Source organism: Aquarana catesbeiana, linkage group LG09, assembly GCF_042186555.1.
Source record: "Aquarana catesbeiana isolate 2022-GZ linkage group LG09, ASM4218655v1, whole genome shotgun sequence".
NCBI classification, from domain to species: domain Eukaryota; kingdom Metazoa; phylum Chordata; class Amphibia; order Anura; family Ranidae; genus Aquarana; species Aquarana catesbeiana.
The window spans coordinates 101,800,063-101,825,098 of record NC_133332.1 but is presented as its reverse complement, the minus strand read 5'-3'; the positions used below and the strand labels follow the sequence as shown (position 1 = coordinate 101,825,098).

Here is a 25,036-nt window from a genome sequence, read left to right as displayed (position 1 = left end):
TCTTATCTGTCCCCTCCGTTCTCCTCCTTCAGTTCCTCCGTCCTCCCCCTCCTTCCTTTGTGTATGGATAGAGTCAGCTGACTCTGTCCATTCACATAACTGAAACATTGTAATCTTCTGTGATTACGAGATTACAATGTGTCAGTTTATGAATGGAGAGAAGCTGCGGTCTTCTCTCCATTCATTGTCAGTGCAGCTGACGCTGCAGAGAAAGGGACTGGGGATTCTCTATCTGTCTCTTTCTCTGTCTCAAGGGGGAGATATCAGAGGTCTGTTAAGACCCCTGATATCTCACCAAAGCCCCCCAAAAGGGCTGATTAAAAAAAAAAAAAAAACAATAAAGAATAAAAGAAATATTATTGTAAAAAATAAAAATTGTAAAAAAAAAAAAATAACACACATACAACGTTCACCCCCTCCCCCCCCCCCCCCAAAAAAAGCAAGCACTGTTAAAAAAAAAAAAAAAAAAAATGAAGAAAAAAACACTGTCACGTGACATTAAAAAAAAAGTATCGGTATCGGCGAGTACTTGAAAAAAAGTATCGGTACTTGTACTCGGTCCTAAAAAAGTGGTATCGGGACAACCCTAATTATCATACATGAAGATGATTTTATTACAGAAAGCATAGTTCTTCCTTCTGTACCAGGGAAGGAAGTGGTCAGTCAGGAACTCCACATACTTTACAGAGGTCATCTTTACACCTTCTGGGACCCTAAAGGGGCCGACCAGCTCTCTTCCCATGATTCTGGCCCAAAACATGACTCCACCACCACCTTGCTGACATCGCAGACTTGTTGGAACAGGGTGGCCATCCACCAACCATCCACTACTCCATCCAGGGATGGAGTAGTGGATATGGCACTCATTAGTGAACAGGACTGTTTGAAAATTTAGTCTTTATGTATTTTTCTGCCCAATGCAGCCGTTTCTGCTTGTGAGCATTGGTTAGTGGTGGGCGAATGAAAAGTTTATGCAAGACTCTTGAGGACTCTACACCTTGATGTCTGTGGGACTCCAGAGGCACCAGCAGCTTCAAATATCTATTTGCTGCTATGTAATGGTGTTTTAGCAGCTGCCCTCTTGATCTGATGCATGGATCCGGCAGAAATCTTCCTCAATGTGCCTTTATCTGCACGAAACAGTCTGTGCTCTGAATCAGTCACAAATCTCTTAATAGTGCGATGATCACGCTTAAGTTTTCGTGAAATAACTAATGTTTTCATACCTGGTCCAAGGCATTGAATTATTTCACTCTTCAGCAGCAGAGAGATCCTTTTTCGTCCCCATATTTCTTGAAAATGGTGCTCTGCTTAATAATGTGGAACACCCTCTTTTAGTAGTTTTTTTTTTTTTTTTAATCTAATTATCACAGGTGTCCAAGATTGTTTTCAGCGATCAAAAGAGCCCTGAGACACAATGCCATCCATGAGTTAAACTGAAAAACAAAATATTTAATCTTTGTGACACTGAAATAGAATTTGCATAGGAGTGTAAAGTGATAGTCCTATCACGTGTATGGTGACTGCCCATACTGCAGTGGGTGTAAGGAGTGGACTGCCTCTGTTGTGTGTGCTTACTGCTCATTGCACTCCTTCTGTGATCTGTAGTGACAACCTTTTACATTGAACAGGTCCCCGTCCTAGTTTATGGTGAGATCTTGCTTTGTATTACACCATGGAGGTCCTGGTTCCTCTTTCTGGATATTGTTTCCCAGGTGGACTTTATTTTACTTTGTATTCTGTTTGCATAATATGCAAAGCAGTCTGCATCTTTAAAATAAAGGAATTTGTCTTCGTTTTGTAAATTTTTATGTCCATTACCAAGCTGTTTCCATAATATTGATTCAAAAAATCATTCAAAACATCATGGTGTAATATAACATGTGGACAAATGGCAGGTGTAAGAAAGAGAGAAGTGGTAATGAAATTAATAAGCCCTCCAGCTGCCTCTCTATGGGGGGTTAACAAAGATTGGTGTATAGAGAGAAATGAGCCAGTCTCTATATACACAATTGTACAGTTTCTTCTACACCCAATAAATAAGTGTCCCACGGGAAATCGTTCATTGGTTGCATGAGATTGCACCGTCTGTACACATCTCCTCTCCCCCTTCTTGGTTGTACCTCCTCGTTTGCCGTTCCTCCTAAGGCCTCTTTCACATGGACGATCCGTATGTCCGTTTTTCATCCTTCCGTTTTCGGATGAAAAACGGACATACATTCATCCCTATGGAGCGTCGGATGTCAGCGGTGACATGTCCGCTGACATCCGACCCCGCTCCGATCCAAAAAGTGTAACGGAGGAAAAACCTACTTTTCCATCCGTGATCGGATCGGGTGACGATGGACACTACGGTCCATCGTCATCCGATCCCCCATAGGGGAGAGCGGCGCTCTGACAGGTGCATCGCTGCACAGTGTGCAGCGATGCACCTGTCATCTTCCTGCTCAGCGGGGATCGGCGGAGCGATCCCCGCTGAGCCAGCGGATGTTCACGGGGCGGATCATCACTGATCCGCCCCGTGAGAAAGAGGCCTTACAGTATTTACACCACTGGCATGGTTTTTGAGGCCGAGGGGGGGCACTGTGTTCAGGTTTTCTTTAACTAGTTAGACTGCCAGCCGCAGTTGTACTGCAGCAGGTTGGCTCCCCTGCGGGAATCGCCGTCATTGTACATCAAGCGCGTACACAGAGATGTGTGGGCGCGCCCATTCACGAGCGGGGGAGCCAACCCGTGCGAGTCCAGCGGCGAACCCACAATCGCTCCAGAGACAGGCAGAACGGGGATCTGTCAGTGTAAACAAACAGATCCCTGTTCTGTCAGGGGAGGAGAGACCGATTGTCTGCTCCTAGTGATTAGGAACAGTGATCTCTCTCCTCCTCCAGTCAGTCCAGCCCCCATACAGTTAGCAACACCTCCCAGGGAACACACTTAACCCTTTGATCGCCCCCTAGTGTTAACCCCTTCCTTGCCAGTGACCTTTATACAGTAATCAGTGGCTATTTTTAGCTCTGATCGCTGTATAAATGTCAATGGTCCCAAAAAAAGTGTCGAATCTGCCCACTGCAATGTCGCAGTCCTGATAAAAATCGCTAATCACTGCCATTACTAGTAAAAAACAAATAATTAAAAATGCTATGAATCTATTCCCTATTTTGTAGATGCTATAACTTTTGCGCAAACAATACAATATACGCTTATTGTGGTTTCATTTTGTGCCAAAAATATGTAAAAGAATACATATTGGCCTAAACTGATGAAGAAATCTTTTTTTTTTTTTTTTTTTTTTTTTATAGCGCAAGAAAAACAAAAACGCAGAGGTGATCAAATACCACCAAAGAAAGCTCTATTGTGTGTGGGGAAATAAAGGATGTCAATTTTGTTTGGAAACAGCACCGCACGACCAAGCAATTGTCAGTTAAAGCAATGCAGTGCCATATCTCAAAAAATGGCCTGGTTATTAAGGGGGAAAATCTTCTGGTCCTTAAGTGGTTAAAGAGCAACTGAACTTTGGAAGGACTGGTCACCAGGACTGCAGGTCCACTTTAAGGACCAGTTCACACCAGAACCTGTTGTGGGAAAGGCGCATTCCATGCTCTTTCCTGCACCACATTTGAACGCACTGCCCTTGCGATCTGCCTATGGGTGCCAATGTATTGTTAACAGCACCCCAAACGCAAAGTCAAAAACGCAACGTGTTTGTAGGCACCAAAACTCAAATGGTCCAGTACCATGCGATTTGGTTCAGGTTAAAAGTAGTGCTAGAGAGATGCATTTTTTTTTATATAGCACAAAGAGGCTTTAGAACGCCTGTCAGACTTTTATTGCTGTCTGTTGGGGAGATTCACCCTCTATTTGTCCAGGTTACTTTTATCACTGAATTAGAGGGAGAAAAAATCCCAAATTTTGGGTTGTCCCCAGAACAGGAATAAATGGGAAATCTTCCAATGGGGATCCTAGTTCTGGTGACAACCAGGAATTCCCTCACTTTAAGGGGGTTTCTTCTCACTTCTTGTTTTGGCTATTGGACAGAAAGTGAAGGAAAATCTCCCCACTGGGGCACAGGTGGCAAAAAAAACAAAACCAAAACCTTTATTCTGTTCAAAATGGGGGGGGAGAGTTTTTTTTTTTTTTTTTTTAAGAGCTTGCTCTTCATTAGGCCTCATGCGCACTGGGCCACACTAATGCCTTGTACACACGATTGGACATTCCGACAACAAAATCCATGGATTTTTTTTCCGAAGGATGTTGGCTCAAACTTGTCTTGCACACAAAGTTGGTCGGAAATTCCGAACATCAAGAACGCGGTGACGCACAACATGTACGACGAGCCGAGAAAAATTAAGTTCAATAGCCAGTACGGCTCTTCTGCTTGATTCCAAGCATGCGTGACACTTTGTGCGTCGGAATTTTGTACACACGATCGGAATTTACGCAAACGGATTTTGTTGTTGGAAAATTTGAGAACCAGATCTCAAATTTTGTGCCACAGAAACTGCGATAGAAACTGTCCGATGGAGTCTACACACGGTCGGAATTTCCGACAACAAGCTCCCATCGAACATTTTCCGTCGGAAAATCCGACCGTGTATACAGGGCATTAGGCTGTTTAGAAGAGGAGCATTTACAAGCTGAAAAAAAAATCACTAGAGTAGTCAGGAGATGAGCATTTAGACAGGAAATCTGTGCGCAAGTGTGTGTTAATGTATTCTAATAGCCAGAATAAATTATTATTCTAGTCAATAGAATACAGTAATGACAAATGTGTGATTGTACATAAAAACATGTGCAAAAGGCAGCTTTTACTGTATTTTTAAGTAGCAGTTCTCCTGCCAGGACAAATGGCGTTTAGAGGAGCAAACGCTCAATGTGCATGAGGCATTAGCCTGGGTTCACATTTGTGCAGGACACAGCATGTGATTTTGGATAGGATTAGAATCACCACATTGCTATTAAATTATATGCGATTCTTTGCAGTGCGATTTAAGCCCATTCATTTTGTATGGGCTAAGTTTGCGCCTCAACTTTTTTTTTTTTGCCGCACCGGAATCTGATCGCATGGGTGTTCACACCCATTTTATTGCAGTCGCACTGCGGTTTGTGACCTGTTTTGGGGTGTCATTAATTTAACACTGACACCAGAGGCGGATTGCATGAACTGAATGTGATTTCATTGTGGTGTGGTAAACGCTCAGGATTCTCTGCGTTTCCTGCACCGCATATATGTAAAGTGGGGCTCAGTGTACATAGCTGCAATGTTTTTTGGCAGATCGTGTATAGAGCAGGAACCTTTTTGTTTTTCTTGCTCTGGGGCAGATGTCCCCAACCAATGGCTCTTGTGGATACTACAATACTGTTGAAGGACAGGTGGTGGCGGGTGGCCTGGACAAAGGCGTGGAGAAATGTCAGGTCTTTATAGTCACGATCTGTCAGTCTCTGGGTGTGCCACTTTAATTTCTGTCCTTTCACTTCCCATTGAATTTGCTAAGAATATAATATATATTTAAAATAAAATTAATTTTATTTTGTGTATATATGTAAATGTTTTTATTACCACTTGACCTCTGGAAGATTTACCCCCCCTTCATGACCAGGCAATTTTTTGCAATACGGCACTGCGTTGCTTTTAACAGACAATTGTGCGGTCATGCAACACTGTACCCAAATAAAATGTCATTTTATTCACACAAATAGAGCTTTCTTTTGGTGCTATAAACAAAAAAACCCATCAATTTAACAAAACAAAAAAAAAATTTTACCGTTTGTTATAAAACGTATCCAATTAAAAAAAAAAAAATCAAATGCCTTCATAAATTTAGGCCAATATGTATTCTGCCACATATTTTTGGTAAAAAAAAAAACCCAAGCGTATTATGCTTGGTTGCGCAAAACTTATAGGGGTTTATTTAGTAAAGGCAAATCTACTTTGCACTACAAGTGCATTGGAAGTGCAATCACTGTAGATCGGAGGGGGACATGCAAGGAAAAAAAACAGCATTTTTGCTTGTGCATGATTGGATAATAAAATCTGCAGAGCTTCCCCTCATTTCAGATCTTCCCCTCCATTTTAAAGCGACTTCACTTCCAAGTGCACTTGTAGTGCAAAGTGAATTTGCCTTTAAGCTGGATTCACACCTATGCATTTTTAATGCTTTTTGCATTTTATAGATTTGCACTACAGAATGTGTTCTATAGGAAACCATGTTAGATGGACTGTAGTGCAAATCTGCAAAATGCAAACAGCATAAAACTGCATAGATGTGAATCCAGCTTTAGTAAATCAACCCCACAGTGTCTACAAACTATGGGATATACTGGGATTTTTATTTTTATACTAGTAATGCGACTAATAGCGGGATTGTGATATTGCGGCGTATTTTCTGATACGAAGACCCCCTTCACACTGAGGCAGTTTTCAGGCGTTTTAGCGCTAGAAATAGGGCCTGAAAACTGCCTCCCATCTGATTGTGAAAGCCTGAGTGCTTTCACACTGGGGCAGTGAGCTTGCGGGACGTTGGGGAAAAGTCCTGCAAGCAGCATCTTTGGGGTGGTTTGGGAGCCCCCCCTGTCAGAATGAAGCTCTGTCTTGCTTACATAGGCATCGCTCCGTTCTGTGTGCTTTCCCAACGATCGGTGGGTGCCGGCGGACATCCATTTGCTGGTACCCGTTTACCGGCGTTTGCTTTGGCAAATCACAGCAGAAGTGCTATGCGTGTGCAGCCCCTACCCAGAAGTGCCTGATCACATACTAGGTACATGATCTGGCACAGAAGAGCATCCTTGTGATGTGGTCGGCAAATGGTTGAGGGGGGTGTGTGTGTGTGTGTGTTATGTAAGGATTTTTAATAAAGATTTACAATACTGTTGAAATTTGTCTTGGCAACCTTTTTACACTTTCAGTCGGTGGTGACAGATAATAATGTGACTAGTTTTGGATTTTCCTGGTCAGTCATGGTGGTTCTCGGGTAGTTTTGGCACAGGGGGGTTGTCTGCTCAGTGAATACATTGGAGTATTTGGCAGGGAACGGTGTTCATTACAATGGGCCTCATTCTAAAGACACAGGTTTAGAGATCGGGTCTCCTATCATTATGGGATGTTCTGTTTCTAGGAATGGTCCGTTGACTTGGTTTGAAAAGTTTGACTGGTGACTTGTTCTTCCAATGACCAGGACAATATTTTGGTGTGCGGGTAGATGTGCGTCTGTCGGGGTTGCGTGGAAAAATTATTTTTTCACAGCTAAATATTTGATAGCCATAACATTTCTGTGACCTACTTTACGCGGTATCTGGTTGATGTATATTGATGTAACAAGTCTTTAGCAAACAGATGGTAACTACTGCAAGGAAGAAGAATGATTTCCTGTTTGTGGAAAAAAAAACCCTTCTATATATTTTGTTTTCTGACGTTGGGAAGGTTTTCATCCCTGCAGTGTCTCTAGATAGAAGATGGTAATGAGATGTACTTGTTTTGTTCAGCAGTTTACTTTTACTTTTTCCATGTGTTTATTATATGGGTGTTTATATTGTGCACAAGGCGTGTGTTTCCATGCTGGCCAGAGGCAGTTCCGCACACACCCTGGCCCTTTGCAAACAATAGGAAACAATAACTAGATGGATTCTTGGCTGGATCAACTTGTCTGCTCTGCACAACTCGGCTGATAACGTTATTAAAGAGAAACTCCGGGTCTAGGTGATGAGTAAAATGAAAGCACATCTTAACTCAAGAACAAAAATGTAATGTATTGAAGCTTACCAATCCTTGGATGTGGTGGCTGCATTTATTTGTATTTTTATGTATTTTTTTTTTTTTTCCACGTTGATCAGTAATGAGCACAGGTAGGTTCAGCACTCCATGCCTCTCTACCGCCCATGGATGTATATGTGTAGTGTGTGGGTTTTAGAGTTCTGTCATTTTGAGGCTTGGGGTTGATTTACTAAAACTGGAGAAGTGCAAAATCTGGTGCAGCTGTTCATAGAAACCAATCAGCTTCCAGGTTTTATTTTTTGTCTAAGCTTAATTGAAAAAATACTGAAGTTGGCTACCATGCACAACTGCACCAGATTTTGCACAACCCCTTTATCTGTACATACTGACACTAGTCCTCTTTCCATTTTACTTCCAAGCAGATTTTGAGTTTAAATAGAACTATAGGCAAAAAATGTATTTTTTCATTTTGGATAGAGTAAGGGAAGGTTATAACCTCTGTAATGTTTACTTTTGCCATCTTTGTCCCACTGGGGAAATTTACCTTCATTTCCTGTCCCATAGCCAAAACAGGAAGTGGGAGGAAATTCCTGAAAATTAAGGGAATCTCTTGGGGACCCCAGGTCACCAGAACTAGTGTCCCCATTGAAAGACTCCCCCTCTATTGCTTTTCTAGGGACAGCCCAAAATTTGGGATTCTTTTACTGTGACTTTCAATGATGATGGTAAACAGGACAAATAGAGGGGGTGAATCTCCCTAATGTGGAAACAAACTGCAATAAAAACTGGTGGGTTCTGATCCAAAACTAAAAAAAAAAAGTTTTTACTGTTTTAGTTCTACTTAAAATTGTAATAATTGGACTGCAGAGTGTTCAGCTTTCCATTGTGATATGTATTTTAATAATCAGTTTATAAGATGCATACCATTTTTTTTTTTTTAAAGGCTGTCCCGTCTTGTCTTGCAGTGACCATTTGACAATGGTGGTCCCTGAAAATCCTGTCATTCAGCATGATCATATGATAGTGGCCAACAGCAGTATGGATACGGAAGCTGAATCAGACTACAACCCTGACCTGAAGGAAGTCCGCAAGCTTCAGGAACTGGTCAGAAGGCTGGAAATTCAGAACCAGCAGCTGAGAGTAAAGAAGACTCCACAGAGCAGCAATGACAGCGGTGTTGATAATCATCTCTCTACCATTCACTGTACCGGAGTCATGAACAGCATGAACATTCAGCCTGACATGGGAGACCTGGAGATCATCCCCAACCTTCATTCCAAACTGGATCCAAGTCACTTAGAAAAGGAAAACATCCCTCGTATAAGGATGGACTCACAAGTGCAGTATGACAAGGTGTGTGCCGACTCTAGGCTTGCCAATAAGGGAGGGAATCACTGTGATATGGACGATAGCTCTATCTTTAGCCTGGATGTCAGAAGCAGAACGGAGCAGGAGGATACATCTGGCAGTATGTCTGAACGGGGCTCCAGCGGGGATTCTGGGGATCTTCTGGATGAGACGGCCCTTGATGAGGTTGATGTTCTGGAGCTGGACTCGTGCAGCGATGACGAGGAAGACTGCTGGTAAGTGTGACTTTAAAACTGAATGCCTTTCATTTAAAATGAGTGTTCGTTCAGGAACGTGCTACTGTAAGAACTTTTTTGTTTTTAAGAGGGATTATTGAAACCAACAAGTGCAACCAGTAACATTTTTTTATCTATTTTTTTTCTGGCCGCTGATACAGTCTAGGACCTGACACCCTAAAGTTTACACTTGGAGTTGGTGTGGGGTAAGGGGGGTCAGTAAAAATAGGCGGTTGAGTGGTTACGCTTCAAAAACAGCTGGACAGGGTTGAACAGTTGTCGCTATGCGCTGCGGCAAGAATTATACCTCCTGTTGTGTTGTCTGTTTGCCAGGCAGTACTACCAGGTGACCATGACCCATTCAAGTTAAAGTGGCTGGGCTATAACTTCTTCATGCAATGTACAATGTGGTGCAAGCTTTTGGGGTTCAAAACTGGCAGCGAGGGGGTGACTTTTTTTGATCCTCCCTGCCTGTTAAACGCTTTCTGAAAATCAGTCCGCTGCAGATCACTCTTCAGAGAGCAAAGGTTATGTAAACTGAGCCCTAGAGAGTATTGGAGTATGTTACTTGAGGGCACAGTTTACAGGGAGCATAATGGGGAACCTGTATATTGTGGAAGCTCTGCAGGTGGGGTGTGTTTTTATTTTATTTTTTTTTTTGCGGAGTACAGATCTGCTTGGGTATTACACGCCTAGAGACGAGACTGCACACAGCAAGTATTTTGGGAACCTCATAAACTGATTTTCACCAGACAGGGTTCTTGGTAGTTTTTCTCAACTTGATGTTCTCTAGCAGTTTTCTTGAGCACCTGATGGTCATGTAGGTAGATTACAATAAGCAACTCACAGTGCCAGTTGAAGATGGAGATCTCTCCCATATACTAGAAATGTAAAAGCTACTTACAGACCCTGTGTTGGAGACCCTGTGTTGGATCTAGCTGTCTATCATTATTACCAATGGCTGTTGTATGGATTGGATGTGCCGGTGGAGATTGGAGGGGGAAAGCTGCAGGCACCAGCAATGGCAATCAGATGGGATAACGTATCCAGGTAAGTAGGTCTCCCCCCCCCCCCCCCCCCAATCATCCTGGGGCATCAGGGAATGGCTACTGACATACAGGCAGTCCCTGAGTTGCAAACATACAACTCGTAACGGAGAATGGAGGCAGCATGATGTCACGCTGGTCCCGGAAACCACCGGGCGACTACCTTGCTACTTGCCGCATGCCGGCACCTACTGTCAAGTAGACCTGTTGGCAATTCCACATCACTGCATGGCATGTTAGCCCTTCACTATGCTATCCAAAACATTAAAAATATTTTTTTGGCTGTAGTTGCACTTTAAAAAAATGTACGTGTTTAAACTTGCATACAAATGCAACTTGAGAGCAAACCTACAGTTGGTAACCCAGGGACTGCCTGTAAATCTTTATCGTTTAATCAAAATGAGATGAAGATTATTTTTTTTTTCTGTAGCCAACTTGATCCTCTGAGCTTTAAAGGGAGCAATTGGCTGGGGATTGCTGATGTCTAAGTACCTCCCCCAGCTGCCGGATCCAACTGTGTTCATTGGGCCAAATGGCTTGCCCATTTTCTTAACCTGTTGTCACTTTTTATATTGGCTTGCATGCAAATGGCTCGTCGCCTCATTGGGAGATTGTTGTGAGTGGATGTAGAGGGTGGGCCAAGCACAGGTGAAGGATACTGTAAATACAGCACACGTGGCGACTAATGCCTAGTGCACACAATGAGAAAATAAGATGAAACATATTAGTTTTGAAGCGATCGTGCGATCATCTGATCGTTGGTATACATCTTTCGAGAGGCAATCGGGATAGTTCATCCAAAATTATCTGAAGGAGCAAACACAACATTTTTTGTCATGTACGATACTGGAACAAATGATTTTCATTTAAAGGGTTACTACACCTTCGTTATGTATGTTATTTAAAAAAAAAATCATACTTGCCACCTCTGTGCAGTTGGTTTTGCACAGAGTGGCCCTGATCCTCCTCTTCTGGGGTTCCCCAGCGGCGCTGATGGCTCCTCTTCTCGAGTGCCCCGTCTGAGAAGTGCTCTCCTTCGGGACACCCATGCGGGCGTGCTTCCGAGTCCTGCTGCTGCATCTGTTGACAGACAGCAGGACTCGGCCCCGCCCCCCGGAGCCTGTGTCATTGGATTTGATTGACAGCAGTGGGAGCCAATGGCTGTGCTGCTATCAATCTATCCAATCGGGACACGAGACACCGGCCGGAGCTGGTGTGCTTGTTTCCTTCGTGGGAATTACGGGGCTCAGGTAAGAAAGTGGGGCTCGGGGGTGCTGCTGCATGACAGGAGGTTTTTCACCTTAGGGCCCTTTCACACTGGGGCGGTTTGCAGGCGCTATTGCGCTAATAATAGCGTCTGCAAACCGACCCGAAACAGCTGCTGCTAGCAGCATCTTCGGAGCAGTGAAGGAGCGGAGTATACACCGCTCCTGCTCATTAACATCAATAGGACAGCGTGGCTATACCGCCGGCAAAGCACGTCTGCATAGGCGCTTTACGGTGGTTTTTAACCTAGCGGGAGTTAAAAGTGCCCTGCTAGTGGCTGAATACCGATGGTAAAACCTTGAGGGATTACAACCCCTTTAAGAAGTACAGTATTGATGCTAAAAAAAATCAGAAGACCAAGACCACACATACTTGAAAATGAGAGACTACATTACATTACAATACAATACAACACAACACTTCAGAAATTGTATTCTGTCGTACGAGAATTTTTTTAACTTTAGTGACCTCTTCATTATCAAAATGAGACTAAAATGCAAAAAAAAAAACAAAAACAAAAAAACGGATGATTATTCGCCTGATATTCTCATTGTCTGTACAAGGCTTAAGCTTTTAAACTCTATCACTGGTTATTTGTTACCCTTGCTGGAAGAAAGCACTAAAATTTCACTCTGCAGATAACCTAATAAACTCCTGACCTGATCAATCATGAGAGATGTCTGATTGTGATATAAAATTATTTTATTCAGGTATGTATTATCAACTCAAAGTTCCTTCTGTTGCTCTTGTCCTCTTCCAAATCTCCAAATTCTTTTTTTTTTTTTCCTGCTATGATCTAACATTCTGTTAGAGGGTGTCCACATTTGTTCTCCATGCCCCCCCCCATATGTAGGTATGTAGTCACCTTTTGCACACTCATGAGATGGACCATGGGATTTGTAGTGTGAAGCTAATTCTAAATGAATGTAAATGAGAGGAAAAGGAGAGGTTTGGGAGATCATGAAGGATGTTGCAAGGAGACTGAAAACACAGTGGGAATTTTATGAAAAATAGATTACAGGGCCTCTGAGTAGTGTATGTGTGTGGATTATGTTTTGAGAATAAGTTTAGTGTCGCTTTGGAGATGTAATTATCTGATAGTTGTTTATGGATTTATTTCTTTTTAAACAAAATCTCTGTATAGGAGATATAAATGTGTATGTCTACCTCATACAGAGCCACGGTGGAAAGCTGGAAATTGCACTGGGTCAATTCACTGCTCAGACCTGGAGGGCATTCCCTTATATCATTAGGATTATTCCCATTAAGCTGATCCTCAGGCTTATGTACTATGAGAGGCTCACCACAATGGAAAGTATTGTATAGACCTCATGTTGCAGTGATTTCGCTAGTCTCTAGTAAATTGCTAAGCCATTTATTGGATAATCCCGATAAACGGTGGCCATGTGTCAGACTTGGATGTTGGCCTGCTTCACCCTTTTTGGCTTAGTATGTCTCTCAGGTGAAATCTTCCTTCAGAATGCCAGGCTCTGTCCTTATCCTATTCTTCATGAAGGACTAAGTCTTCTCCTGTGTTCCCATAAATCAGAAATCCAGCAAAGAGGGTGGGACAGACTTACAATGGCAGCTGCAGCTGGACGGAGGTGGCAACTTGGGTGCAGGGGAAGTTCATAATTGTCAGCCCTGAGAAAGTGGAGCAGTTTAACCCACCTGAGTTTACCCTAAGACTGGGGTTCACACTATTGCAATGCACGAACCAGCATGATAGCAGTGCGGGTTTCCTCTTCGCAGGTCTCTGGCAGGCAGTTCACACTGCCCTTTGCACATGACTGCGGGAGTCAATACAAAGTTAATGACACCCCCCAGATCAGTTTGCAGATCGCAGTATGAACTGTCAAATGGTGCAGGAATCAGATCGCATGGGTGTGAACGTGTGTGAACACCCATGTGATCCAATTGCAGTGAGGACCGAAAAAAGGGTCCTGCACCATTTTGGTCCGAATGCGATGCAAAATCAGCCATACAATCTGTATGGCTGGCTGAATTTTCATCACACAGTCATTGCATGTGATCTGCACAGCAATGCGGTGCGAATCACATGTGATCGATGTCTGACGTTGTTATAGTGGAAGCCCAGCCTTAGGCTGGTTCACACCAGGTGCAATCCACTGCATTTTTTTTCTGCATCAAAAACACATGGACAGTTGATTATATGGGTTCCCATGGCCTAGTTTACACTAGTGCGATGAGTTCCCCTGCAAAAAAAAAAAGTAAAACCTGCTGCATTTTTTTTTCTGCACAGAACTTTACTGAAGATGCACCAGAACAAAACCAAATGCATTACATCAAAAAACAAAAAAAAAAAAAACAGGAATATTTTTTGGAAAAAGCGTGGGGAAAAAATACATTGCAGAAACGCATTCAGACTTGCATTTCTGTGGTGGAAACTGGCAAATTAAAAATACTTGTTTTTTGAGTATAGTGATCCATTTTTATATATATTTATTGAGGGGCACATCCGGATCTTCAGATCTTGATGGATGGGTTTTGATTACGCCACCTGCAGGAACAGTTAGCCATGTGCAACAAAAAAGCAAACGCTTTAGGGCGGCTTTTGCTCAAACCCCCTATCTGCAACACACAGCTCGTTTTTTTGGTTTTCTATTGCCTAGGATTTAGGAGATGGGACCTAGGATTGAAGTCGGTTTAGACAAAGGCTGGGCAGCATTGTCATCCACTATGATCAGATGGATTCACCAGACAGTGGCTCAAGCCTATGCTTTTTTGGGCCAGGAACCTCCATTTCCCATAACTGCTCATTCTACCAGAGTTCTGAGCATGTCCTGGGCTTTTCATCATTCTGCTTCTGTTGTTGTAGTTTGCAAGGGGCTACCTTGTCTGTGCACGCTTTTACCAAAATTTACAAGGTTGACATGGATGCCTCTGATGATGCCAGTTCCGGTTGGAAAGTTTTTCAGGCAGCAACTTGAGTTCTGCAGGGGTGTGGTTTCTTGTTCTGTTTGGTTCGCTGGTTCTGAACCCACCCTTTTGTCTTTGGGACATCCCATCCGTAAAGATCTGTGTTCTTCAATGATTGAAAGAAAAAATTGGATTTTTGTGATTTAATATCCTCTATTCTGTGTTCATTGAGGCCTGTTGCACACTGGTGTGACATGCGTTTCGATTTTGTGCAGCACACCATTAAGTGCAACGCAACTGTTCAAATAGGAGCAACTTGAGTCGCTCCCACTTAGAAAAAGGTTCCTGCTCTACTTTTGGTCCGACTTCGGCATGACTTGCATTGGTTTCTGTTAAGACCTGCCAAAGTTGTGCTGGCATCCAAGTCCTGGCAGTGTGAGCTGGGCCTGGAGGACACTGAACCCATCCTGTCTTGATTGCTACTAAGCTGTATGTTTGAAATGAGAGGTTTTGGCCGCCAATAGGGGGTCTTCTTTCGTGTTGCACCCTGCATCCTGCTCCTGCAGGTGGTGTAATTAAAACCATTCCTCAAGATCTGGCTGTGTCCTTCAACGAACAAAGAGAAGGATTTTATGGTGGGTACAAAAATCCAATTTTTATTTATTTTTTGGCATGAGTGGTAAAACTAGGCACATGAATTTATCCCTTTCTGATGCTGTAGCCAGTGCTCAGTTGTGGTTGCTGAAACTGCTTCCATTTACGCAGAAACAATTTTCAGCCTTGAAATATTTAAAGTATGCTGTGCAGTATGAAGGGGGAGAAATCTCTTGACCTACATTTATGTTGAGGGTTGTTCTAATGTTTAATATCTGACTGTTGCTTGATAAAACTATGTTTTGGTTCTTAGTTTTGCTTTGAGTGGTTTGATTTTCTTATTGCTCAATTGTAATATTGTGTAGCATGACCATTCCTAGTGCTAAATTAAAAAAAAAAATATAGTTGTCACTTGTCACATCACACACTGTAAAATATTCTGCAGAGCACATTGTAAAACTGGTTCTCAATATTACTAAAAGAGGATATAACAGGTTATTAGAGCAAATAATTTGACAACTCATTATCTATGTTGGGTAACAAACAAATCTACCTGTTGGGCTGGCTCCACACCTATGCCTGCACATTAATGTGTGTTTTTAATAATGTAAATTATGCATTTTAAGGAGGATCCCATTCATTTCTAAATTGCTTTCTACACGTCAGCAAAGTTAAATGTTGCTCCTGACCCTGATGCTGCCCACGTAAACATGTGTGTCATTTGGGCGACTTCACTGCGAGGCCGAGTTGTCAAAGAAAGCTCGGTCCCCACTAGCAGTCTGTAGCTGGCAGGACTGGCTTCCGATCATATAACAGCCAGTCACAGTGGTCACATGATAGCCGATCCTTCCTGCCCTCCAGGTGTACAGACCTTGTTAAAAGCGGGCTGGGCACGAAGGGGTTAACGCACCATAATACACAGATCTGAATACACAGGTGCTGTGTTAAGCAAAAAGTGGGTCAGGTGTACATTTCACGCTTCATTTAAATGGGTGTAAATGGATTCTTGCATTGCTGACTCCTATCTTGGTTAGCCTACCTAATGTCTATAGGTCTAGAAATGCTATCAGTTTAAAGCTGGATACACACTATACAATTTTCTTTAGATTTTTTTTTTTCCTTTAGATTTACTAAAACCATATAATATGGAAGTCAAACCTATATTTTTTCAATTTGTATGCAATCAGGCAGGCCCTTGTACCACGTAGTTGAAGGTAAATCTAAAGGAAATTGAACAACAAAAGTTGTATGGTGTGTATCCAGCTTTACACTGACATTGCTTACAACTATTTTTCGGTGGGGCAGTGGCTTTGGGTAACTCTTTCTAGAAATATTTAAGCTTTTGCTCTAAAATGAGTTTTCCCTATGCTTTACATGCTGTGGTCCTCATGTGGCCCCTCAGTGATCTGGGAATATCCAGAACTGAAAGGGCACAGGTTACCCAGCATGCATCTTTGTGATGGTGTAAAGGACGTTACATTTACTATATTTCCTGTCTTGTTTTCTTTGTTTCAAGGCTTTATGTCTCTCCAAAGAAGCAAGCCGTGGCAGAGCAGAAAGCCGATTCTCCCTTACAATGGTGCCGGCAGGTGCTGGATCACCACAGTCCAGAGACGGAGGCTGCTTGTCGGACATTAATTGGCAAGCTCGATCAAGGTAAGTAACAAGATCACATTTCTAGCTATATGCTCTCATTGTTCTGTTTTACACAAGCTAATGGATTGTTTTGGCACAGAAATGTAAAATTTCTCAGCATGCTGGAAAATGTGTGCAGCTGTTCTTCTGTTGAACTGTACTGATGGAGTAAGCACATACAGAGTGGATGGGAATTGGTTCATAGTTCAAACCTTTTACCAAATGATTTTACAGTGTATGTATTGAAGCCGATTTTACTTAGTTTAGTTCCACCCAAAAAAAAAAAAAAAAAATTCATTTATGTGCATATAAAAAAAAATACATTTGGAGAAAATTTTTTTTCTTACTCACCTTTAAATGCCTGTTGCTAGGGGGTCTCTCGTAGTCTGCCTCCTTCAGCGCCTGGGCTCTTGACGTTACTTCCCTCGGCGGAGGAAGGGAGATAAGCTCTGTCCCCTCCCTCTTGTCAATCATCTGGGACATGTGCCAGGTCCCAGATGATTGCATGGCCAAGTACGGCGCGTGCGGCGCCGCTCTCGCATGCGCAGTGGGTGCCCGCCTGTGAAGCCACAGCCGGGCGCCCACAGTTACAATGCCCGTGCCGCTGAGCGAAGGGGGATACGAGCGGGGCTTCGATCCCTCGCATCACTGGACCCTGGGACAGGTAAGTGTCCAATTATTAAAAGTCAGCAGCTGCAGTATTTGTAGCTGCTGACTTTTATTTTTTTTTAGCGGAACTCCACTGTAAGTTCCGCTTTAACTCCGCTTTAAGTTCATTTCAATCATCCAGTCATGTGAGAAGGAAATTCTGTTTACTTTGAATATCCATTCATGTGCAGATGAAATACATAAAGAGGAATTAGTGTTTCATATGGTTGGATAATTGAAGTCAATATTTACTTGATTTAGTAAGTTATTATGTCTATATGCCTCCAATACCAGGTACAGGTTCCCATGTATGGACATCTATGTGGCTTTGCTGTGCAGTCTAATTTCTCATGATGAGTGAAGTGCAGAGTCAAATGGAACTTCCTGTATGGTTTACGTTACAGGAAGTGAAGTGTATTAGAAACGATTGCTCTACACCATGCCAGCTTCATTTCTGTAATCTCTTATAATCAGTCATATAAAACGACTGATGGAGGAAAGTGCAAAGTGACTCTTGGCATGCAGTCAGAATCCCATTTTACAACTTTGCTGAAGTAAATTCTAAAGGTTTTCTCATTGTGCTCTTTAATGAACACCTCTAAAGAGGTTATTTGGATAATAATTGGAAAGTGTATTGGGCACAGATTGTCAATTGATTATCTCTGGATGCCATGATAAATTATTACATAGATCTGTAATGTCCATTATCTAGAGAAGAGTTTAGCATTGCCATTTCCTAACAAACACACAGGATAAAAGACTTTTTTTGTTTTTTTTAACACCCATTATACTTATCTGAAAACCATTGTAAAGAGCAGTCCCGATCTTCCTCTTCTCACTTCATCCACTGATTGCCTACCATAGCAAGTCGCTTGCTATGGGGACACTCGTACAAGCTCATTCCTGATTTGGCTCACTTATCACTGCTGGCTGTGTCTCTGAGCCTATGGGGAGGGAGCCACTGCTCTTGTGCACATTGCTGAACCAAGATCTGGCTTGGGCAAGTATTGAGGGGGGAAGACAGCTGCAGTTTTTTTTACCTTAAAGTGGAGTTCTGTTTAAAAAAAATAAATAAATAAAAAGTCAGCCGCGACAAATATTGCAGCTGCTGACTTTTAATAATCGGACACTTACCTGTACCAGGGTCCAGCGATGCGGGGGAACGAACCCCACTCGTCTCCGCCTCCTCTCTGCGGCACTGGCATTGTGACTGAAGCCACACCCGGGAACCCACTGCGCATGTGCGAGCCACACCGTGACTGGCCTGCCAATCATCTAGGGCCTGTGACGTGTCCCAGATGATTGTCAAGAGGGAGGGGGCAGAGGTGATCTCCCTTCCGGTGCCGTGGTGCACCTGGCGCAAGTGGGAGCTGGGACTCTCTGAAAAGAGGGTATCCCCCCCCCCCTAAAAAAAAAAAAAAAAAAAAGACATGCCAAATGTGGCATGTCAGGGGGTCACCTCCCTTAAAGCGGAAGTTCCATTTTTGGGTGGAACTCCACTTTAAAGTATTGAAGAGCAGCTTCGATCCTCTTCTTTTCAGGGTCCCCCGCTGGCGCTCCTGGGTCCTCTCCCTCGAGCATTGCCCCAAAGAAAGCCTCTTGCCCTGGGGGCACTGCTATGTGCTCGCTCCTGAGCAGCTGCTCTTTGCGTCCATAAGACCCTGCCAATGGGCTCCTGCTGCTGTCTCAGCCAATGAGGTAGAGTCCTGGGACAGCTGAGGCTATCGTATCCATTGGGGGGAGCCGCTGCACACAGGTTTTTTACTGTCTGGAATACATAAAGGTAAAAAACCTTTAGAACTACTTTTATGTCCTGATTTTAGCTATATGTAGTGCCTGTTCTTATTTGTGTACATTTTTCTAGGTATTTGTTCCATCATAGAAACCAGACTACAGTCTGTGCTTTTCCCATCCACTTGGGGGGGGGGGGCAGGGCATTCAGGCTTCCATCTGTGCTTATGTATTGTATGCATAGCCTTGGCTCCAGCCCAGATGGTTACATACAAGTGCACCTGTTTCCCCTCCCCAGTCCAAACTGGGTATGAAAGTTTGCAGAGTAAACAGTTGACCTGGAGGTTGCATGAAATGGTGTCACCAGTCATTCAGAGTTCATGGTTTCCTGTATGAAGAAATTGCATTCACTCACAGGGCTTTTTTGGGGAATAAAAATTGAGAGCTAGTTAATTTAAAATGAAGTGTGATAAGAATGTATTGCATTAGTGGATACATCGCCCCATCAAAGAAGAAGAGTGCCTGTTCTCTCCCTGTGTCCATTCAGACACAGAGCCACGGCCCAGCCCCCCTCTCCCCCCATTTTCTCTCTGACTTTGACAGCAGTGGGAGCCAATGGTGCTTCTCTGCTGTCTCAGCCAATGAGAAGGGAGATTCCTGGACAGCCAAGTCTCTCGTGCAACATCGCTGGATCAAGAGGGGGCTCGGGTAAGTATTAGGGGGGGCTGAGAGGGGCTGCTGCATACAGAAGGTTTTTTACCTTAATGCATAGAATGCATTAAGATAAACCTGCCTTTACAACCACTTTAATTTACTGCACAGGTGTGACATAATATAACAGTGGTAATGGGCCCCTTTCACACGGGCTGTCTGATGAGGTCTGCCTGACAGTTTTCCAGGTGGACCTGATCAGACCCTCAAGTCAAGTCTTTTCTATGGAGCAACAGATGTCAGCAGACACTTAGTGTTTTTATATTGGACACATAGGGGCTGATGTGTTAAAAATGCAGAGTGAAAAATCTGGTGCAGTTGTGCATGGTAGCCAATCAGCTTCTAACTTCAGCTTGTTCAATTTAAGCTTTGACGACCTGGAAGCTGATTGGTTACTATGCACACCTGCACCAGATTTGGCACAGTGGTGTTGGGGCTGTTTAGTTTATGAAGTCTTTAATTCCTGACTATTTTTCCTGTTTTTTGTGCAGTCGTTATTTTGGCATGTAAAGATTTCTGGTCTGCTCTGACATGTAGAATAATGCCGTGTACACACGGGCGGACTTTTCGACCAGACTGGTCTGACGGAACCAATCTATCGGACAATCTGACCGTGTGTGGGCTTCATCAGACCTGCAGTGGACTTTTTCGGTCAAAAAATCAGACGTACTTTAGATTTAAAACCTGTTTCACATCTTTCTGACGGATTCGAGTCCGGTCGAACAATCCGTTCGTCTGTATGCTAGTCCGACGAACGAAAACCGACGCTAGGGCAGCTATTAGCTACTGGCTATGAACTTCCTTATTTTAGTCCGGTCGTATGTCATCACGTACGAATCCGTCTGACTTTGGTGTGATCGTGTGTAGGCAAGTCCGTTTGTTCGAAAGTCTGTCAAAAGTTTGTCAGAAAGCCCGTCGGACCTTTGATGCCGAAAAGTCCGCCCGTGTGTACACGGCATTAGATGGACGGGTTTGGTTAATACTTGGAACTTCTAATGAATGTGTGCTATTCACCCTAATTGTTTAAACTAACCTGGTTATACTTTGAACTTGTCGTTGTAGTGAGTAGATGGAAAAGCCTTTACTGCAGCCCGCTGGCATCACCAAGCGCATATAACGCCAACAATGAGAGCGGCAGTTGTAGCAATACACTAAATTCACCGGGGTGCCTCAAATCCACTAACAAAGCACTACTAACCTGTGGCAGCTCAGGTATGGCATGACTTGTAAATGGCATGAATCCTAACGCATCACCTAATAATTGTATGTTTCCCTAACGTGACTCTCACAGTGCATAGATAAATGTTTGCATTATGACCGTGTAAAGATGACTTTTTTTTCTGACTCTTTACTACGTGGCTTGGCCTGTGTTTATTAATGTACCAATGTATTGTTGACACGTGAACTTGTTTAACATGTTTGCTTTTACTAGAGGTGTTGGGTATAGCAGTATGCATGGCTGCAACAGGTAATGTTCCAGGATCCTGTTATTACAGTGAGCCAATAAAACTTCCAGATAAGTTCACACACACGTAAGAATGGGCAGCAAGCTTTGCTGTAACATAGGATCAGGCGGTTTTCAACGTTTTCTGCTATATACTATTATTGCCATGGCCCTTGGCTGTCAGACTTTTGAGCAATGCAGACACAACAGACAAAACTGTAATGAAAGCCTGGCACATGGCAATCGCATCTGGGTGGGACTTGCCTGTCCTCCAACAGACTTTGCTCTGCTAGGTACTGCTGGGACAGGTGATTTTCACCCATGCAACTCCCTTTATGGCAACTTCTCAGCTATCAAATAATTTTATTTGGTTATGAAAAAGGTAGCAATCCTACTGATCACATAGGAAAAATGTTATGGGTAAGCCTTGAGTCAGAGGAACCACGTGTCTATGTATGTCTGTAATTATTTTCACAATGCAGTGGAATTGTCATGAGAGGAACATGATGGTTTGAGACTTGTATGTGTTGTGTGTGTTTTTTTTTTTTTTTTTTTTTTTTTTTTTATTAAAATCTACATTCTACTATACTGCAGACCTTTCCTGAATACTGGTTACTTGTATTTCATGTTAATCGGTAATTTACCGTTTGCTTGCCAGTCACTTGGATCAATGGTTTAAAGCAGTGGTCTCCAAACTGCGACCCCTTGCTAGCCTTTATCTGGCCCTTGGGGCACTATTCTTCCCACTGGCACCAACAGTGGGGCATAATACCTGACACTAATGATGGGGCACTAGTCCTCCAACTACTAATGATGGGGCACTCTTCCTCCCCGCTATCATCAATGATGGGGCACTCTTCCTCCCCGCTATCATCAATGACGGGGCACTCTTCCGCCCCGCTATCATCAATGACGGGGCACTCTTCCGCCCCGCTATCATCAATGACGGGGCACTCTTCCTCCCCGCTATCATCAATGACGGGGCACTCTTCCGCCCCGCTATCATCAACGACAGGGCACTCTTCCGCCCCGCTATCATCAACGACGGGGCACTCTTCCGCCCCGCTATCATCAACGACGGGGCACTCTTCCGCCCTGCTATCGGCGACGACGGGGCACTCTTCCGCCCCGCTATCGGCGACGACGGGGCACTCTTCCGCCCCGCTATCGGCGACGACGGGGCACTCTTCCGCCCCGCTATCGGCGACGATGGGTCAATATTTATGCTTACTGATGCTGGGCCTGAGACATTTTCTACTCCCACTGGCCACAATCTGGCCCCTCTAAAGTTTGACGGACAGTAAACTAGCCCATTGAAGGGTTTGGAGACCCTTGGTTTAAAGGTATGTTCTAGTCAGTACTGAAAATGAAACCTTGAAAATGGAGCAGCTGCTGTGTTTTAAATTCAGAGCTACTGCCATACTTTTTAGAATTACTCTTTAACGTGGATCTTTCAACCTAAGTGGCAAGGTCTGCTTATTCTAGCCAAGCTGAAGAGGGACCCGAGAAGAGGAGGATCTGGGCTGCTCTGTGCAAAACCTGTGCACGTGTTTGTAATTTTTAAAGGGGGAAAAAAAAGACTTTAGTGTCACTTTAACTACTTCCCACCTGGCCCTATAGCAGAATGACGGCCGGGCGGTGGTTCAGTTATTCTGACTGGGCGTCATATGACGTCCTTCAGGATAACAGCCGCCCCACGCCCGCGGGGGCACACATCGCGGCGATCAGTAGTGCTGGGTGGTGTGTCAGTCTGACACACCGCTACACCGATCTCGGTAAAGAGCCTCCAACAGAGTGTCTTTACCACGTGATCAGCCATATCCATTCACGGCTGATCACAGTGTAAACAGGAGGAGCCGGTGATCGGCTTTTCCTCACTCGTGTCTCACAGACGCGAGTAGAGGAGAGCCGATCGGCGGCTCTCCTGATTGGGGGGGGTCTGCGCTGATTATCAGCGCAGCCCCCCACAGATGCCCACCCAGGACCACCATCATGCCGCCCAGGACCACCAGGGAAGGGGGCAACATGTGAATGGCCAGGTATGTACACCATGGCCATACACATATGAAAAAATTTGCACAATACATGCCAATCAGTGCCCACAAATTGGCACTGACTGGCAAGATTATGGTCCAGCTAAAAAAGTGATGCTAATCAGTGCTACCTCTCAGTGCCCATCTGTGCCACCCATCAGTGCCACCCATCAGTGCCGCCTATGGGTGCCCATCAGTGCCACCTATCAGTGCTCATCAGTACCGCCTCATCTCATCGGTGCCGCCTTTATCAGTGCCCATCAGTGCAGCCATATCAGTGCCCATCATTGAATAAGAAAGCTTACTTATTTCCAAAAAAATTGACAAACTTAAAAAAAGCTTAGAAAAACTTAATTTTTTTTCTACATTTTCGGTCTTTTTTTATTTGTTGCGCAAAAAGTAAAAATCGCAGAGGTGATCAAATACCACCAAAAGAAAGCTCTATTTGTGGGAACAAAATGCTAAAAATTTGTTTGGCTACAGTGTAGCATGACCGCACAATTGTCATTCAAATTGCGACAGCGCTGAAAGGTGAAAATTGGCTTGGGCAGGAAGGTGCGTAAGTGCCCGTTATTGAAGTGATTAAAGTACAGAAGGATATACATTGTTCATATTTCATATCACTTTAAGAGCTGCAAGAAGAAGTTATGGGAAGGTAGGCAAAATGAAATCATCTATTCCCTGTCCTCACAGGTGCTTTTACAGTGTTTTAGGGAGATGGAAGGAAGGCAGATTGAGTAATTAGACCTTTCCACTGACGGTCTCACTGACTGGCTTTCTCAGAAGAGGTTGGCACTGCTATCTACATGTCTTGGCTTTAGGATTCCTAAATTGTGTTTTACCCCAGCATTTCATATTCCTGATGTGTGCCTGCTGTACCATGTACTTGTATGAGAAAGTATCCTGTTCTCTTTGTATTGCTTCCTTTATGTGAAATCCCTGGTGTTCCTACCAGTTCCTCTGCTCTCCTATTAGAAACTGACCACACTAAGCAGGACGACACATCGTGGTCAGTTCTCTAGCTTCCCCTGCACAGCCATTCACTGGGAAGACCATTATACTGCTGTTTCTCCTCCTCCCCACCTCTCTATGCAGATGAGAACAGAGGGAATGTGATCTCTTTAAAAAAAAGGGAAAAAGGTATTTATATAATCATTTTTTGTATATCTATACGCCAATGTTTTGCCTTTTATTTCAGTTTTAAACTTAATGTGGGGTTCTACAAGGTGATCATTTACAATCACTTTAAGAGGAAGGTGAGAGGTGGTGCTATAAAGACTTGTGTACACGCCATTTGTTCACTCTCTTCCCCATAGAACTGAAAATGGAAGCATCTCAAATGCAAACCAGTCATGCCCCTGTACACAAACCTAATATCACTGATTTTTGTACCCCTTGTGCTATACCATCTTCATAAAATCTTGCCCATCTGGATCCAGACCAGTTGCTGCAGCCTAATATTATCTGATTATCGGTGCGGCCCATATTCACTTTTTTTTTTTTAAGTATCGTCACAAACTTACCAATGTTACCGATATTGCTTCAAGGGGTTGTACCGGGGTGATACCTGGCGGATCCAGACTTCCATTGTCGCGATGACGCGGTGCCTGGACTGAAATCTGTGACGTAAGCAGAGCGCTGACAAAACAAATTGCACTCCTGTGATCCATAGGAGAAGTACAGCCAAACAAGCTTTGGCTATACGTCTCCTTTTTAAATAGTGAATTTAAGCCTGGGTTCATGCTTGTGTGATGTAGACT

General features: G+C 43.6%; 1 protein-coding gene across 5 annotated transcripts in view; it reads left to right on the top strand.

Annotated features, from left to right (window-relative positions):
* The window catches only part of LOC141107976 (SLAIN motif-containing protein-like), a 58,370-nt gene that overhangs the window by 11,815 nt on the left and 21,519 nt on the right, over positions 1 to 25,036 (top strand). For 2 of the 5 annotated variants that reach the window (XM_073599092.1, XM_073599088.1), the window contains exons 2-4: positions 8,649 to 9,288; positions 16,591 to 16,730; positions 20,862 to 21,011. In XM_073599092.1, coding sequence (XP_073455193.1) covers positions 8,684 to 9,288; positions 16,591 to 16,730; positions 20,862 to 21,011 — 895 coding nt within the window. In that variant the 5' untranslated portion in view covers positions 8,649 to 8,683. The remainder of the gene's footprint in view (positions 1 to 8,648; positions 9,289 to 16,590; positions 16,731 to 20,861; positions 21,012 to 25,036) is intronic. The other 3 variants (XM_073599089.1, XM_073599090.1, XM_073599093.1) reach the window with 2 other exon arrangements.